The sequence below is a fragment of the Panthera uncia genome, chromosome F1 (assembly GCF_023721935.1).
Source record: "Panthera uncia isolate 11264 chromosome F1, Puncia_PCG_1.0, whole genome shotgun sequence".
Taxonomy (NCBI): Eukaryota; Metazoa; Chordata; class Mammalia; order Carnivora; family Felidae; genus Panthera; species Panthera uncia.
Window position 1 is genome coordinate 43,199,008 of NC_064813.1, and position 14,859 is coordinate 43,213,866.

General features: G+C 53.9%; 1 protein-coding gene across 4 annotated transcripts in view; it reads left to right on the forward strand.

Moving 5' to 3' along the window:
* IKBKE (inhibitor of nuclear factor kappa B kinase subunit epsilon) overlaps positions 1 to 8,953 on the forward strand; it is a 28,876-nt gene extending 19,923 nt beyond the window's left edge. For 3 of the 4 annotated variants that reach the window (XM_049634526.1, XM_049634523.1, XM_049634524.1), the window contains exons 17-22: positions 1,886 to 1,925; positions 2,690 to 2,791; positions 3,997 to 4,093; positions 4,837 to 4,949; positions 5,156 to 5,227; positions 6,920 to 7,763. In XM_049634526.1, coding sequence (XP_049490483.1) covers positions 1,886 to 1,925; positions 2,690 to 2,791; positions 3,997 to 4,093; positions 4,837 to 4,949; positions 5,156 to 5,227; positions 6,920 to 6,953 — 458 coding nt within the window. In that variant the 3' untranslated portion in view covers positions 6,954 to 7,763. Of the gene's footprint in view, positions 1 to 1,885; positions 1,926 to 2,689; positions 2,792 to 3,996; positions 4,094 to 4,836; positions 4,950 to 5,155; positions 5,228 to 6,919; positions 7,764 to 8,419 lie in introns of those variants that run through there. The other variant, XR_007458843.1, reaches the window with a different exon arrangement.
* Positions 8,954 to 14,859: the final 5,906 nt, after the last annotated feature.

Genomic DNA, 14,859 nt, shown 5'->3' on the forward strand with positions numbered 1-14,859 from the left:
AACCCTCTCCCTCTCCACCCACGTAGCAAACATCTCCCGATGTGTGAAGGCCTTGGTCTTGAGTGTCAAGTTCTCCTCCATCCCTAGAATTATCTAAAAAGCACTAACCCATAGAAATGTGATGCCAGAAACATACCTAACTGTGAGTTCTCTACGTGCCAGAATTTAAAAAGTAAAAACAGGTGAAATTGATTTTCATGATATATTTTATTTAACCCAATGTGTCCAAATTGTCATTTCAGCATGTAATCAACATAAACCAAATTACTAAAAAGATATTTTACCTTTTTTTTTTTTTTTTTTTGCCACGTGCTAAGTCCTCACAATCCTGGTGTCTTGGACACTCACAGCACATCTCTGTTCAGAAGCTAATTTTTTGGCAGGTGAGCTGTCGTCTCACCAAAGCCATAGAGCTGTGTTCCATGGGAAAACAATATTTTACACTGCTCCAGCTTTAAGTTGTTGATTAATTGAATTAGTTACATTAAAATAAAATTCAGTTCCTCGGGCATACTAGCCACTCGGCAGGTTCAGTAACCACCCGTGTCTCGTGGCTGCCGACTCAGACATACAGATCCGGATGATCTTGTCTCCGTGGGAGCCTCAGTCCTGCCTCTGGGTCTGGCTGGGGGGGGGGGTAGGGGAGCAGCACAGGAGATGGGGAAACTGAGACTCTCCTGTTCCTGACGCCCAGCTGGCCTCCTTGCTGTGATTTCAGGAGACCCTCGGAGGCTTTTCTGCCTTCGTCACTGGGATTCCATCGTCCTAGCATCACTACCCTTCTGAGCACCTCGCTAGGCACCATTACTCTCCCCTAGTTATAGGTGAGGAAACCAAGACCCTGGGAGACTAAATAGCCCAAGCAATCCAGGTCTGGACACTTCTAACCACTCCGCTTTACAACCTCAAAGAGTTTTGTTTCCATGGGTCTGCAAGAGTCCTTTATGAAAATTAAAAATGAAAGGAAGAATAACTCTTGACTGCTACCCCCTGGAGTGTTGAAAGAGGCCATTCTGAAATATGCTTCCTGGTTTTCTCTCTCTCCTCACACCCGTCCTGGTGTTATAGACGATGGATGAGGAAGCCCACTCGATGAGATGAGGTCACTTGCCCACCACCTCCTGCTACCAGGAGGCTGGGCTGGGACGTGGAGCTGGGACTTCACGAGTGCTCAGAGAGCTGAGAGCAGGGCCCAGGACAAAGATCCCAGGGAGGGGGTTCTGCCATTAGGGAACCGGGAGGGGGCAGCAAGGCAAAACTCAAGCGTCAGGTCACCCCCGGGAGGCCCATTCCCTCGAAGCACAGGAGGGGGCAGCATCTCCCTACTGTGGTGAGCATTGGCAGGAGGTGGCCAAGGCGGTGAAAACCAGCTCTTCTGGCAAAAGTGGCTGGTCCAAGAAGGGGGGAGGTAGAGAATGAAGGCGAGGTACAGGGTGGTGGCCCGGCTTATCCAGCCCCTTGCTGTAGAGCCCAGCTGGCTCTGCCTGCAGCTCGAATGGTCAGGAATGGGACCCACAGACTGCAGGCATCAGCCACTCCGGAGGGGTCTTGGATGACCTTGGAGGAGGAGCTGGGGCTGACCACGCTTCCTTCAAGGTCCTCATCCACCACATCCCGCCTGAAAGTATCCCCAAGTATCATCTCTCCACTCCCAGCCCCAGGAACCTTATGGCAATTTCTCTGCAGCTTCATGCCTGCCCCCCTGCCCCCACCCCCCACACCCTTTCCTGGCTGTTTGTTTCACTCCTGACCTTTCTGGGTCCACTGAGCTCTTGAGGTCCCAGGCTGAGCTGCCTTCATCTTTGTAGTTGTCCCCAGACCCTTGTGGCATTCTGTTTCGTTGACTAATTAAACAGGCGACACCATTCCTGTCTGTTTCCTTCAGGCCTCGGCTACAACGAGGAGCAGATTCACAAGCTGGATAAGTGAGTGGCCCGTGCCCCTGGCAGGTGGGTGAGCGGGAGGGTGGGTGTCGCCGGGAGCGATACTCTGTCCCTGACCGGATGGGGTGGAGGGCTCTGATCCGGGCTTAGGCAGAAGAAAAGCGGGTAACTGTATGTGGGGGCAGGTTATCTGGGGTCAGGGGAGGGAGATCGTGTAGCTGACTCAGAGGGAGGTTTCCCTGAAGCAGTCTTGATGTAACTGGGTTTATTTCTAGTATGAACAAGACTGTTTGGAATATTTCCATTCCTAGTTGCCCTCACTGACTCCCCGCTTACCGCTTCCGGCTTCTGACCTCTGCCGGAGCGTTCCCTCGCACTGCTCTCTGCTCCTCTGTATGCTGGACTCTCCTCTTGCAGGAGACCCTCCCTGACTTCAGTGGTTATTTGTAGACTTACTCCCCCAGCTCTACACCCGTCCCTAACCCTCACACACACACACACACACACACACACACGGTCTCTCAGTCTCTGCAGAACCATCTCGTCTCCCCTGTGAGGACTGAGCCTGTGAGCATGTGTGTTCTCTGAGGCCCCCTTGTCCTTCCCCCACATCTCTCTGTTGCTGGGTCGTGTGTTCCAGCCACTCCGATCTCCACAGTTCGTGTGTGCAAGCATCATTTCCTGCTTGTTGGGACAGGCAGCCCTGCCGTGGGCCTTGAGGCGGTGGACACTGAGGGATGCTGCCCTTGTGCACGGGTGGCTCTCGTTGCTTATCTCTGTGCCTGGGGGTCTCTCTGTCTTTTCAGGGTGAATTTCGGTCATTTAGCCAAAAGGCTCCTGCAGGTATTCCAGGAGAAGTGCGTGCAGAAGTACCAGACATCTCTAGTCACGCACGGCAAGTGGATGAGGTAACAGTCGGACCCTCCCCACTGAGCTGAGCTCGTGGACCCCCAGGGCCCTTCTGAGCCTGGCCCTTCGGGCTTGCAGAGCCCAAACTGAGGGGAGGTGGGAGTAAAGGCACAAAGACCAGAACATGAGGGGTTTTTTTGTGCACCTGGGAGATTTCTGTACGTTAGCTTATTTAATCCCACAACATCTACCTACGCAGTACACACGCTCACCCCACTTCACAGATGAGGAAACTGAGGCTCAGGGCACAGGTCTCATTCTCAATACCACACAGCTAGTAAGTAGCAAAGACTAGTCTGTGGGTATGACTGCCTGGAAACTCTGGCTTCTTTCCATGTTTCCAGGTGGTTGTGTTGGGAAGCCCCCCCTCTGGGGAGAAGTGGGATGCGGCCCTTGAATAGAACCCTCTCAGACGGCCCCCTGTAGGAGTTCTGGGTTTTCCCTTCTCCGATGAGTCCCTCCCTCCTTCCCCTGCCTGTGGGAATACCGGCCCCTCCTGAGAAGAGAGGGCAGGTTCCCAGGCCCGTATGACCTGTGGGCTTGTTATGGGGCTGACACCCATCCTCACATTAGAACACAGCTCCTCCTCCACCCCCCCACCCCACCCCACCCCACCCCACCCCAAATTCTGATTTAATTGGTCTGAGGTCAGGCTTGCAAGTCAGCACTTTAAAAGCGCCTCCAGGTAATTCTAATGTGTAGGCAGGGGTGAGAATCAACCACTGGTTTATCTGTCCTTGGGTTGGTTTCCTTTTTATGCAGTGGGGAAAATGGTCCTGCCCACTCCCTCCACTTAGAGAAAAAGAGAATTCGTAAAAGAGTCCTGACCTTGATTTGCTCTGGAAATGGGGCCGTTCCCGTAGTAAGTGCCCTGGGGTGGGCTTCCTCTGTCTGTCTGGAGCCTGACCTGGCCCCGAGCTCGTCCTCACTGGCATGTGTGGTGGGCCCAGCCACATGTGGTTGTGCACTCCCGCCGTGGTTCTGCTCGGACCCTCAACAGTCTCAGTCAGAAGTGCCCTCCGTGAGAGGTGAGGGAGCACCCGGCAAGAGGCAGTGAGGGGGGCAGATGCCAGGACCCATCATCTCCATCCTCCGCTGTCTGGAAAGCCTCTCCCCGTGTCTGCGTGGCGACCCGAAGGGCGGCTGGATGGGCCCCTGTCAGAACGCGCAAACCCAGCTCTGATTTCTTACCTGCTCTCTCCAGGGAGGCGCACGAGACCAGGATCCGCTTGCGTATGGTCAGCTGTTCTGTGGCTGCCTTTAACACAGAAGCCCAGGGAGCCCAGGAGAGCCTCAGCAAGGTGCGAGATCTTCAGGGGGCACCGGGGCTGCCGAGAGGAAGCCAGGTCAATCCGGCACCCTGGGGCCACGGGGCCATTCCCCTGCCTTTGGGCAGGGCTGCCTTCAACCAAGCCCAAGCACTTTGTGGGGTTGGAGGTCTCTAACATACAAATGTGCCCTGAGGTGGGGACAGAGGGAAGGGAAGGCACTTCCTGGTGATCTGAGACTGAAGGTCACTGCACAGACAGCTTCCAGAACTCTGGGACATCTTCCTCGGGCCCCGTGGAGCCGGGAAGTGTCCAAGCTACTCCTGAGAGAGGCCACGTGAACTCTCTGTGGTCTTTTAGTCTGCTCTCGGGGAAGAGACCCCCACACAGGCAGCTCTGGGAAGGCTGCTTCTCTGGTCCCCAGCCTGTGGCACCTGTAGCCAGCCTCATCCCTTCAGAGGCTGGCTGGGCTGTCCTGCCCCTTCTCTGGAGCTCCTAGCTTGGGCTGGGCCATGGCGTTGTGGGCTGGACCCAGAGGAGAACTGGACAGTCTGGACCGTTAAATCCAAGCACAGTCGAGGGAGGGTGGCTGTGTCAGCCATGCTCCCAGGGTGGGAAGCAGGAGCTTGTGGGAAAGGCTTGGGCATTCTGGGTGCCCCAGGGATGCAGGCTGAGAGCCATTTTGTCACCCTTTTCTTACCCTTACTCACACCTCCCTTACAAAGAAACACACCTGCTGGCCCCCCCTCCTGACTAAAGTGTGGCTTTCCCTTCAGATCCTTGACCAGTTATCTCACCAGCTCCTTCAGGACAGAACAATGGGGGCTCAGGTCTCAGCACCCCCCACAGCTCCCCACCCCAGCCCTGCACTGACAGACCTGGTTCTGCAGTAAGTGCTGGAGAGAAGAGGGGAAGTGTGTGTGGAAGGGAATAGTGGGGGAGGGGGAGGGTGCAGAGGTGAGAGCCCAAAGGGTTCTGCCTCAGGCCTGGGAGGCAGGAATCAAGAGAGTCTGGGTGGCGGGCTTCCTGGGGAAGGGGTCAGGCGGGCAGCTGGGCCTCAGCCACAGCCGCCTCTCTGCCCTCTGCCTTGGACAGCATGCAGGAGCTCTGCGAGGAGGTGAAGCTGCTGGCCTTCGACCTTCAGGACAACAACCGCATCATTGAAGGGTAAGGAGCTCCCACTGTGTGTGGGGACGGGCGGCTCCTCAAGCCACCCTTGGGTCCCTGTGCCTGCCCATGCAGGTTTGATGACAGGTGTCCCTTTTCCAGTCACATCAGAGCTTTGGCCTTGTCCTTAGGTGGGTCGCCATCTTTGTGAGGTGTAGGCTTTCACTAGAGTCTTGAGGACGTGAGCCTCAATAAAGTCAGACAGGAGGACTCAGAGGCACGTGGGTTTGTGGCCACATCCTGCTCCCTGATAATGTGGACTCTGCCTGATGCCTTCCCCAGACCGAGCCCTTCAACCTCCGCAACCATCCATAGAGTCCTGCTGTCCATGTCCCACACCAGGAAACCACAGTACAGAACGTGGGTTAACTGCCCGAGGCCTTTCTCCCGCCCTGTTGGGCTCCGTCTTTGTGCACATGTTCCCAGGGCCGCCAGGCTGCGGGCCCAGCCTCAGAGACTCTGGATCACCTCCTGTTAGGGTCCCCTCCCCAGGGTGGGGGGCAAGGTGTACCACAGGGGGTGCAGCAGGGCTCAGACTTTTGGATTTTTTGCACCAGTGACATTCACAAAAGAGAGCTGGAGAATAACAGACTGACCAACTTCTCACATATCCAAGTAAGCGCATTTGAAAGGGAAAAAGCCCTGCCATCTAGTAGTCCTGCTTGTATAAAGCACATTTTTAATACCAAGGAGAAGGGGGGACCTAATCTCGGCATCGAGGATGGTCCTTGCCCTGAAGGTCAGAGTGCCTGTTTACATACATACACACTTGTGCATGTGCGCGCACACCCCACACCCTTCCCATCAGCCTAGTCTGTCGCTTCCCCACGGGACAACCTGGGGTGCAGTGGAAAGAATCTGCAGAAATTCCAACAGGACCTGACTCCTGGCTGCTCTGTACAAAGGGCATGAACCCGGGAGATTTGTCCTGCTTTCAGCTTCGGTTCCCTCCCCTGTGAAATAGGAATGAATGGTGCCCCTCCCTGATGTTGGACTAAGCAGGATAAGAGACACCATGTGCTGGGGAGGAGGGGCACAGAGGAAAGGGCTCACTAAATGGCAAGTATTGGGAGCTGGGGAGCCAGGAGCAGAACTTACGCTTTTCCTGACTTTCAGGGTCCTTGGGCTGAGGAGGGAGCTCCTCCCTGACCCATCCCAGCAAGGGGAGAATCCATCCTCTTAAACCCCTGCGGGGGGGGGGGGGGGCGGAATTCTTTCCCAAGCGGCCCTCGTGGGCAGGAAGTTCCAATTTTAGTGCTGACATAAATTTTTCTTGCTGTGATATGGAGTTTATTTACAGATAGCTCAAAACTTTAGTGAATTTTCACTTCCTTATTCAGAGCTGTAGCCAAAGAGCCTACAGAAACAACTTGAATTCCTCTCCCCACCTCAGCTGCTCCTGACCTTTGGCCACACTGGATTCACCAGGGGAGCTTTGAAGAGAGTGGCTCCCAGGTCTTGCCTCCAGAGACTCTGGTGCCGCAGGAGGTTGGGGATTTTATAAACTCCCCAGGTGATTCTAAAGTGTAGTCAGGGATGAGGACCAGAGTCGGGGGTCAAAGACACGACGAGGGGACAGCTCAGGATAAAATGGCTGGGTGTTCCTGAAGGTTGAGTGTGTTGGGTCCTGGGTTACGGGCTGCAGGCTTCTCTGCCTAGGTGGGGGAAGCTAACTGGTAGCTTTCCTTACAGGTTAAGTAGGCCCCCGTCGGCCCCTGACTCCTGAGGTCCGAGCTCCATGGGGGCACGACATCCTGAAGCATTAGAATCATTCAAAGCCCGCTCTCCTGCCTGCAGTGCGGGACCTAACACAGGATGATGTCTGGTCCCATCTCATCAGCCTACCTCTCTCCCGGCCAACAGCTGGGAGATGTCACCAGCATTACCTTCCACTGCCTCTCTGCCGGAAGCAGCACAGTAGGACCTGGGGTGCCAGGCCATCTCCGTCAGGCCCCACTGCCTGGGCTGAACTTTGTGTCTCTCTCACACAGGCTCAGGTACGGCTCCTCCGTCTCCCGGGCCTGTGTGGCTAAAGCTGGCAGGCCGCCTGGGGGGAGAAGAGACTCAGATCACTCCCATCGATCTGCCCACCCACCTCTTCTGGTTTACGGGGCTTCACTTCTCAGGGAACAGAAGAGGAGGCCTCCAGGGGTTCCCCTAGGATGCTAGGTCAAGTGACCTAATTTCAGTCTTCCTTCCTCTTAAGGGGTTCCCCAGGGAACATACAACCCTCCCCTCTCCTACGATTTCTGGGGCTCCCCACCCTCAGCCCCAGGCATTCCAGAGCCTGATTTTGCCTCTACTCTTGGTCTGGCAGAGCCTGGCAGAGTTGAGAGAATGGGTGGTCAAGGCCAGGTGCTAGGTCCCCGGGGACCCTTGCCCTCCTCATTCTGCCCGAGGCACTGCCGGGCTCTGGGAGACGCAGCCAGCCACTGTCAACAGTGAGCACAGGCCCGTAAGCCCAGTGCCCAAAGGAGATAAGAGGCCTGCACCTTGAAGAAGTGGAATAAATGTGGCGTGGCCTTCTTTTTCTCTACTTCTGAGTGGCTCTCGCTGGGCTGTGTCTGTGAGGCAGGGGAAGGCTCTTGGCTGTGTGTGTGCTTGACATCCCAGCAGGCGGTGGGTGGGGATCTGTGAGGACAAGGACTGGGAAACAGAGGCGGGACTGGTCACTTCCTGATCCCTGCCTTTCCCCTAAATGGGCCCTAATTTCAGGGAAAAGTCCGAGGAAGATGGCATCCTGCTGGGAGGGCTTGCCTGCCCATTCCTTCTCCTGCCCCTAGTCATTTGGGGGGGACTTATAGGGGGCCTGGGACTTGGGGAGAAAGGAGATCTCTTTCCCCCACCAACTCAAATCTACCATCTAAGGGCCTACTCCTCCCCCACCCCCATTCCCCACCACTGTTCAAAACCTAGGCTGTGTCCTAAATATCGAGCCTAAGCACTGCTGTGGACCATTTCGAGTATTCCCTCATTTTGCCTAGAAGCTAGAACGGTGCCTGGGCACTCAGACTTGTACAAACGCAGTCTTTCCCCGCACTACATCCAGCCTTCCCTTAAGCAGAACTCAGCTCCCCACCTAGCCTAGGGGGTGGGGGAGAACGCAGTCAAGTAGCCCCATGAGGGGAGGGAGATGCGTGGGAGGCTCCATTTGTGCATGAAGCATGAAAATAACACTATGCTTGACTCTAGATCACCCCAGAAATCTTTCCTGCCCGTCTTCACGAAACCTCCATGTCCTCAGAGGCTACCCTGCCTAATGACCCAGCAGGGCAGAAGTGAGGAGACCTGGGTCCTGCATTCTGATACCATCCATGCTGCTTCTCTATGGAAAAGACCAGCACCCTCTAAAGACCCAGGGGAGGGGCACCAAGGGGCTGCTTGCATCGGGCCTAAGTGGCTTCACGTATGCCATTTGGGGGGGTGGCGTCCATGGGGTCATCTATACCCAATGGGCTCAGAGTCTGGGGCCCCTGGAACCAGCTGCTGCCTCTCCACGGCCCTGGGCCCTGGGCACGCCTGGTCTGCTCTGCCTGCGTGAAGTTCAGGCTGACACTTCTGGCTCATCAATGGCCTTGTAGGGAAGTCCCAGCATGGATTTTCCCTGGCAGCTGTGGCTGCCTCTGGATCACATATGCTTGGTGGAGCTCAGCAGAAGAGCCAGGGGATCCCTGAAAGCCAAGTGTGGATTTTTGAGACATGATATGATCCAGGCTCTGTGATCTCATGAGCAGAGCCCAGCAGAGGACATGCTCAAAGGCTCCAGTCTGTTCCTGTGCTGGGACGTGGACGCCTCCCCCGATTTAAACTCCTGCAGAGCTTCTGATTCTGTGCGAGGAACTGGACCAAGGCCCAGATTCAGAACGTTGTAAGATCCTCAGGTGTCTGAAGACCTCTTAAACTCCTTCTGTCCTCTGTAGTGATTCCTAACACGACACTTAAAATGAGCCCACTCGGTTCCTCAGGCATGAACCGAACACCCATACTGTGCCAGGCCCGGTTATGGGTACCAAAACCACACAGGTGACTACGATGCCTCACCTGCTCCCGGAGGAGTTTACCTTGATGGGGGAGGCATCTCAGTGTCATGAGGAGAGTAGGAACACACAGCTCAAGTGTGGCATTACGTCACCATCATCACAGGGGACCACGGTTAGGTCAGGGAAGGACTCGGGCGGCAGTGGACTCCGGTGAGGTCTTGGCAGGTGAGTGGAGTTACCTAGCAAAGAAAGCATGACAGGCGTCCCCGGCAGTGGGAACAGCACAGCCACGGCATGGAAAGAACTGTAAGAATGTGTGTCACTGTGGAGTAAGCTGAAGTGGGAAGTCAGTGTTGAGGAAAGAGGGCAGCCAGACCCAAAAGGTCCTGTAGGCCACACTAGGGAATTTGAGCTTTACCTCAGGGAAGCATAGAAACAGGTTTAAAGCCAAGGCCAACTGGTATTTTAAAGATATGACTCTTTGGTGTCCCTGTGGAGGGTGTATTGAAACACCGTGCCTCGGTCTCATTTGTAAAGTGGTGATGACATCTTTCAAAGTTACAGGTAGGAATAGATCAGATATTTCCACAAAGTGCCTGAAACACAACGTTAATTCTCTGCACACCCCCTGCCCCTCCCTTGGCTGTGAGGATCCTGTGCAGGGTAGATCAAGAAACAGATGCTCTTGGGGCGCCTGGGTGGCTTAGTCAGCGAAGCATCTGACTTGTGGATCTCTGCTCAGGTCATGATCTGATGGTTCGTGAGTTCAATCCCCACATCAGGGTCTGTCCCAATGGCGTGGAGCCTGCTTGGGATTCTGTCTTTCCTTCTCTCTGCCCCTTCCCCGCTTGTGTGTGCACTCACATTCTCTCTCTCTCTCTCTCTCTCTCAAAATAAATAAATAGACTTAAGAAAAAAAGAAATAGAAGCTCTTGTGTCAGATAAGTTCAGTCAGTGGCTCAGTTCGGTCACAAATATCTGGAAAGAATCCACATGGCATTTAGATTTATGGCGAGCATCCTCTTAAAATAGGCTAGTCCATGTTAAAAGTGGGCCTAACTAGGAGGATGTGGGGGCACATCTGGGCTCCCCATGCGGTTAGTGCAGCCCACTCTGGAGGGCCTGGTGCCTCTTTCAGTGCCCAGAGCTACAGGCCTATAGTCTCGGTGTTTCAGAATCTGCTCAATTTCCTCTTTATAGGCTGGTGTCCGGGTTCAAAACAGATTCTGGGACCCCGCCCACATGATTCCAATCAGTAAGGGTATAGCCCAGGAACTGCAATGTGGATAAGCTTCTCTGGAGATTCTTTTTTTTTTTTAATTTTTTAAAAATGTTTTTATTTATTTTTGAGAGATCATGAGCAGGGGAGGGGCAGAGAGAGAGGGAGACACAGAATCGGAAGCAGGCTCCAGGCTCTGAGCTGTCAGCACAAAGCCCCAAGGTGGGGCTCAAACTCACGGATCATGAGATCATGACCTGAGCTGAAGTCGGATGCTTAACCAACTGAGCCATGCAGGTGCCCCTTTCCTGGTGATTCTTAAGCTAAAGTTTGAGAACACTGAGGCAGAGTTTGCAAACGACCTGCAGAGGACATGTGAACGCCCCAGCACAGGCCAATGGGCAGTGGGCAGTATACGCCTGATCAAGCACTGCCCCCCCACCCTGACAGCTGAGGTCAGGGAGGTTAGGCTAGGGGACAGGACAGATCTCCACAAGGACCTGGCCACTCTCCCACTGCACCCACTGTTTGCTTTCTCGGGCCTATCTCGCTTCAGCAGGGGGAGCCTCTGCTACAGTCATTTGGGAGTCACTTCCAGGCTGCTTCAGTGGTTTTGTAAAAGGTGGAATCCTGGCTTCTTTTCCTTTCATCTCACAGAGAATCCTTAGCCAAGTGATGCCAACGGGAGGCGGTAAGGAACGGGCCAGGATGGCCTGAAGGAGCTTCAGACTATTTCCCTTGGAAGCTCTGAGTAACAGCAGTTACTTCAAGCAGCTGGGCCCTTTCCCAGCGCCCTCTGTAGAGAGACGGGGGTGTGTGGGGGAGACAAGAGATGGGAGTAAGGACAGGAGAGAGGGTGGGAGGCAGGAGAGAGAGGAAGGGAGTGATAAAGAGATGGACAGGCAAAGGGTAATGGAGAAGGAGGGCGGAGGGGGAACAGAAATGAGAGGACCGAGACCCAGAAGAGACAATTGTGTGTGTGTGTGCATGTGTGTGTGTGTGTGTGTGTGCATGTGTGTGTGTGTGTGCGCATATATGGTGGGTTGGGTGGGAGCAGGAAGAGCCGGGAAGACCATCCCGGCCACTGTGCTTGTGCTGGTCTGTCACAATCTTCGTCCCTGGCTTCCTGCCACAGCAATGGGCCCAGAGCTGACTTCGTGCTGGAATATAAGTGGCTGTGGCTTGGAGCCTCCTCTCTGGCTGAGGGGGAGAAGCTGCAGACAGATCTGCCTGGAATATCTGAGTTTTTCCAACACAGAAAGAAGAAACATACACACACACACACACACACACACACACACACCAGTCTTATCATAAGCCTGGTGGAGCGACTTGGGTGGAAAAATCCCATAATTGAGATGCAGACCGAGGAGGCATCACTAAACTGTTGGCAAACAAGCCCCACCCACCACCCCACCCTACAGGGTGACACCTTTCCAGGAGCCCTCAGATCCTTGCTCACGTTTGAACCCCGGTTTGCCCTCTTGTCCCAAGTACTGTCAAGGACCCAGATGATCCCTGTGGGAGCACTGGGGGTTGGTGACACAAAGAAAGCCCATCCTCCTGAAGTGGGGAAGACATCCTCCTAGCCTTCAGCCCTGGCCATGGAGGCAAGAAATCCACCCCAGTGACCATCAACTTTGGAGGAGTTCATGAGTCTTAAATAGAGTTCCCAACACCACTGTCACATCTATCCCGCCCAGCAGGTCACTGGGTGCCTTCTATTCTCCCTGGGCCAGGTAGTTCTTTGTCTCTCCTCCCTGGGTGCAGGGACCATGGCTTAAAGGTTGTTAAGAAATGAGTTGGTAGCTGACAATTGAGTTCATTTCATTAAAAAAATATATATTTTTTTAATTTTAGAGAGAGGAAGAGAGTGCAAGCAGGGGAGAGGGGCAGAAGGAGAGGCGGGGGGGTCTTAAGCAGGCTCCATGCTCAGTGCCAAGCTTGATCCCACAACACTGAGATAATGACCTCAGCCGAAATCAAGAGTTGATGCCCAACTGACTGAGCCACCCAGGTGCCCCCTCCCAATTCTAAGCACATGATAGGATTGCACCTCCTGCTCCCACTGTGTAGGATGGTCTGGATATGCAGGAACTTCCAGGCTCTCTTGGTTTCCCTCTGGCATGGTGACTGGCAACATCAGATGTGGTGGCTGGGATCCATCAGCCTGGGTCCCCGAGTGGCTTTGAAGAACAGACTCTCCATGCCAACCAGCAAAAGGCATGTAATATGAGAGAGAAGCTTCTGGTTTAAAGGCACTGAGATTTGCAGGATGTTTATTACTGCAGCATAACCTAACCTGTCCTGACTGGTCCGGCGAGGCTGTGCAAACAGTTGTACTGTCAGAATCACTGGGAGATCCCCTCAATGCTTCGGGGATTTCAGCGACTTCAAATGCTTCAAAGCCAAACAAAACCAAAAACTTCCCCTTCAGAAAGTCAGGACCCATCCTGTTCTTCCCCTCTCCTTCCTACTAAGAAACTTGGTAGAGGGTTGGGAGGACAGCCCTGAAGCAATTCACCCAATGGGGGAGCCAGCACACTCTCTGACCACCTCCGCAGTGACTTCACACACTGACCACACACTTGAGCTACTGTCAGGATCCTTCCCCTTGGTCAAAAATAAAAACAGCACACCTACTCTTCTGGGGGTGAGTCACAAACAGAAAAAAGTCAATGGCTCTGAGACAAGAGGATCTGCTAACATGGGAAAAACTCCCAGGGGAGGTGTCTCAGCAGATGCTGTGGTCCTACCCGGGTAGCTGGCATGACCAAAGACCGGTCCAAACAGTTCTGAACCTCAAGCATCAGCCACTACAGTATACCGGTCATGGTCCTGACCCTACAATGAGACTAGAGTTTATTTAGTACTTCCTCCCTGGGGAAGGAGGACTGACTTGTGAGAGAGACAGAGAGAAAGAGAGAGACAGGGAGTTGTGGGACGGGCTGGGCTGGGCAAGATGGCATCAGAGGAGGCGAGTCCCAGCCAGGGAGCCTCCAGCTGGGGCTCTGGGGAGGCAACTACTTCTCCCAGCCTCAATTCTTGGCTCAGGGAGATGAACCTTAAGATAAACTTGATAAACTTTTTGGGTTGATTACATGAGGTTATGTTATCTCCGTTTTCATCTCCGTTCCCATCCCAGAAGCCAAATGCCGGGCTCTGGCCCTGCACAACCACCTCCCCCATTCAGGGCTGAGAGCAGTCACCACCATTCTTCCAAATCAGAGCTGCATCAGGAAAGGAAGCCCAGATCATTTTTCCGCGCAGCTCAGGCAACTGGGAAGGGGTTTATGTCCGGTGATTCTAGACACCCATCCCATGAGCCTCTCCATCCAGGGGATCTGGGATGGGCTGCCCAAACCCATGCCTGGAAAGGGGGTGGGGAGTGCAATGGAGGGCAGAGATGGTGACTGTTGGCAATTATTTCACAAGCGGCATTTCAGAACTGGCCTTCCAAACGATGTACTCATTACCAGGTCCCTTCTTGCCACAGCAAGCTGTCAACCAGCGCTCAAGCTGGGTGCACGCCCTGGACCTCACCCAGCTCACTGCCTCCTGGGAGACAGTGATCTCCTCCAACAACTCTCAAGTCCGTGGAGATGGATGGATAACAAAGGGTGGATATGAGCAGATATTTACATGCAATACAGGTTTCTGCAACAACTCTGAGAAAACTATTTGCAGAAAAAGTGGGAGAAGGGGGAGAAAGAGACCAAAAAGGCAAATTGTACTTTTCTTTGCAAATATTCAGCAGAAAGCATTCAGGGATAGCCCTCCTGCCGCCCCCGCCTATGGAGTTTTTCCTCAGTTGTGTCCACTGAAGTTCACCTGCCCTGTGGGGAAAAGAACAGAGAAGCCCACGTTATCAGCACCTTGGATCTAGAGTAGTGGAGTCCTTGGACCACCGGCAGCTACACCACCTAGGGATTTGTTAAAAATGCAAAATCTCAGGGCGCCTGGGTGGCCCTGTCAGTTGAGTGTCCAACTCTTGGTTCTGGCTCAGGTCATGATCTCACAGTTCAAGCCCTGCATCGGGCTCTGCACTGACAGTGTGGAATCTGCTTGGGATTCTCTCTCTCCCTTCCCTGCACACACGCTCTCTCTCTCTCTCTCAAAAAATAATTAAAATTCAGGGTGCCTGGGTGGCTCAGTTGGTTAAGCGACCGACTTCGGCTCAGGTCATGATCTCGCAGTTTGTGAGTTCGAGCCCCGCATCAGGCTCTGTGCTGACAGTTTAGAGCCTGGAGCCTGCTTCGGATTCTGTGTCTCCCTCTCTCTCTGCCCCTCCCCTGCTCATGCTCTGTGTCTCTCTGTCTCTCAATAATAAACATTAAAAAAAATTTTTTTTAAATAATTAAAATTAAAAAAGGCAAAATCTCAGACCTCAGCCCTAAACTCATACTGATCAGAAACTCTGGGGGTGGAGCCCA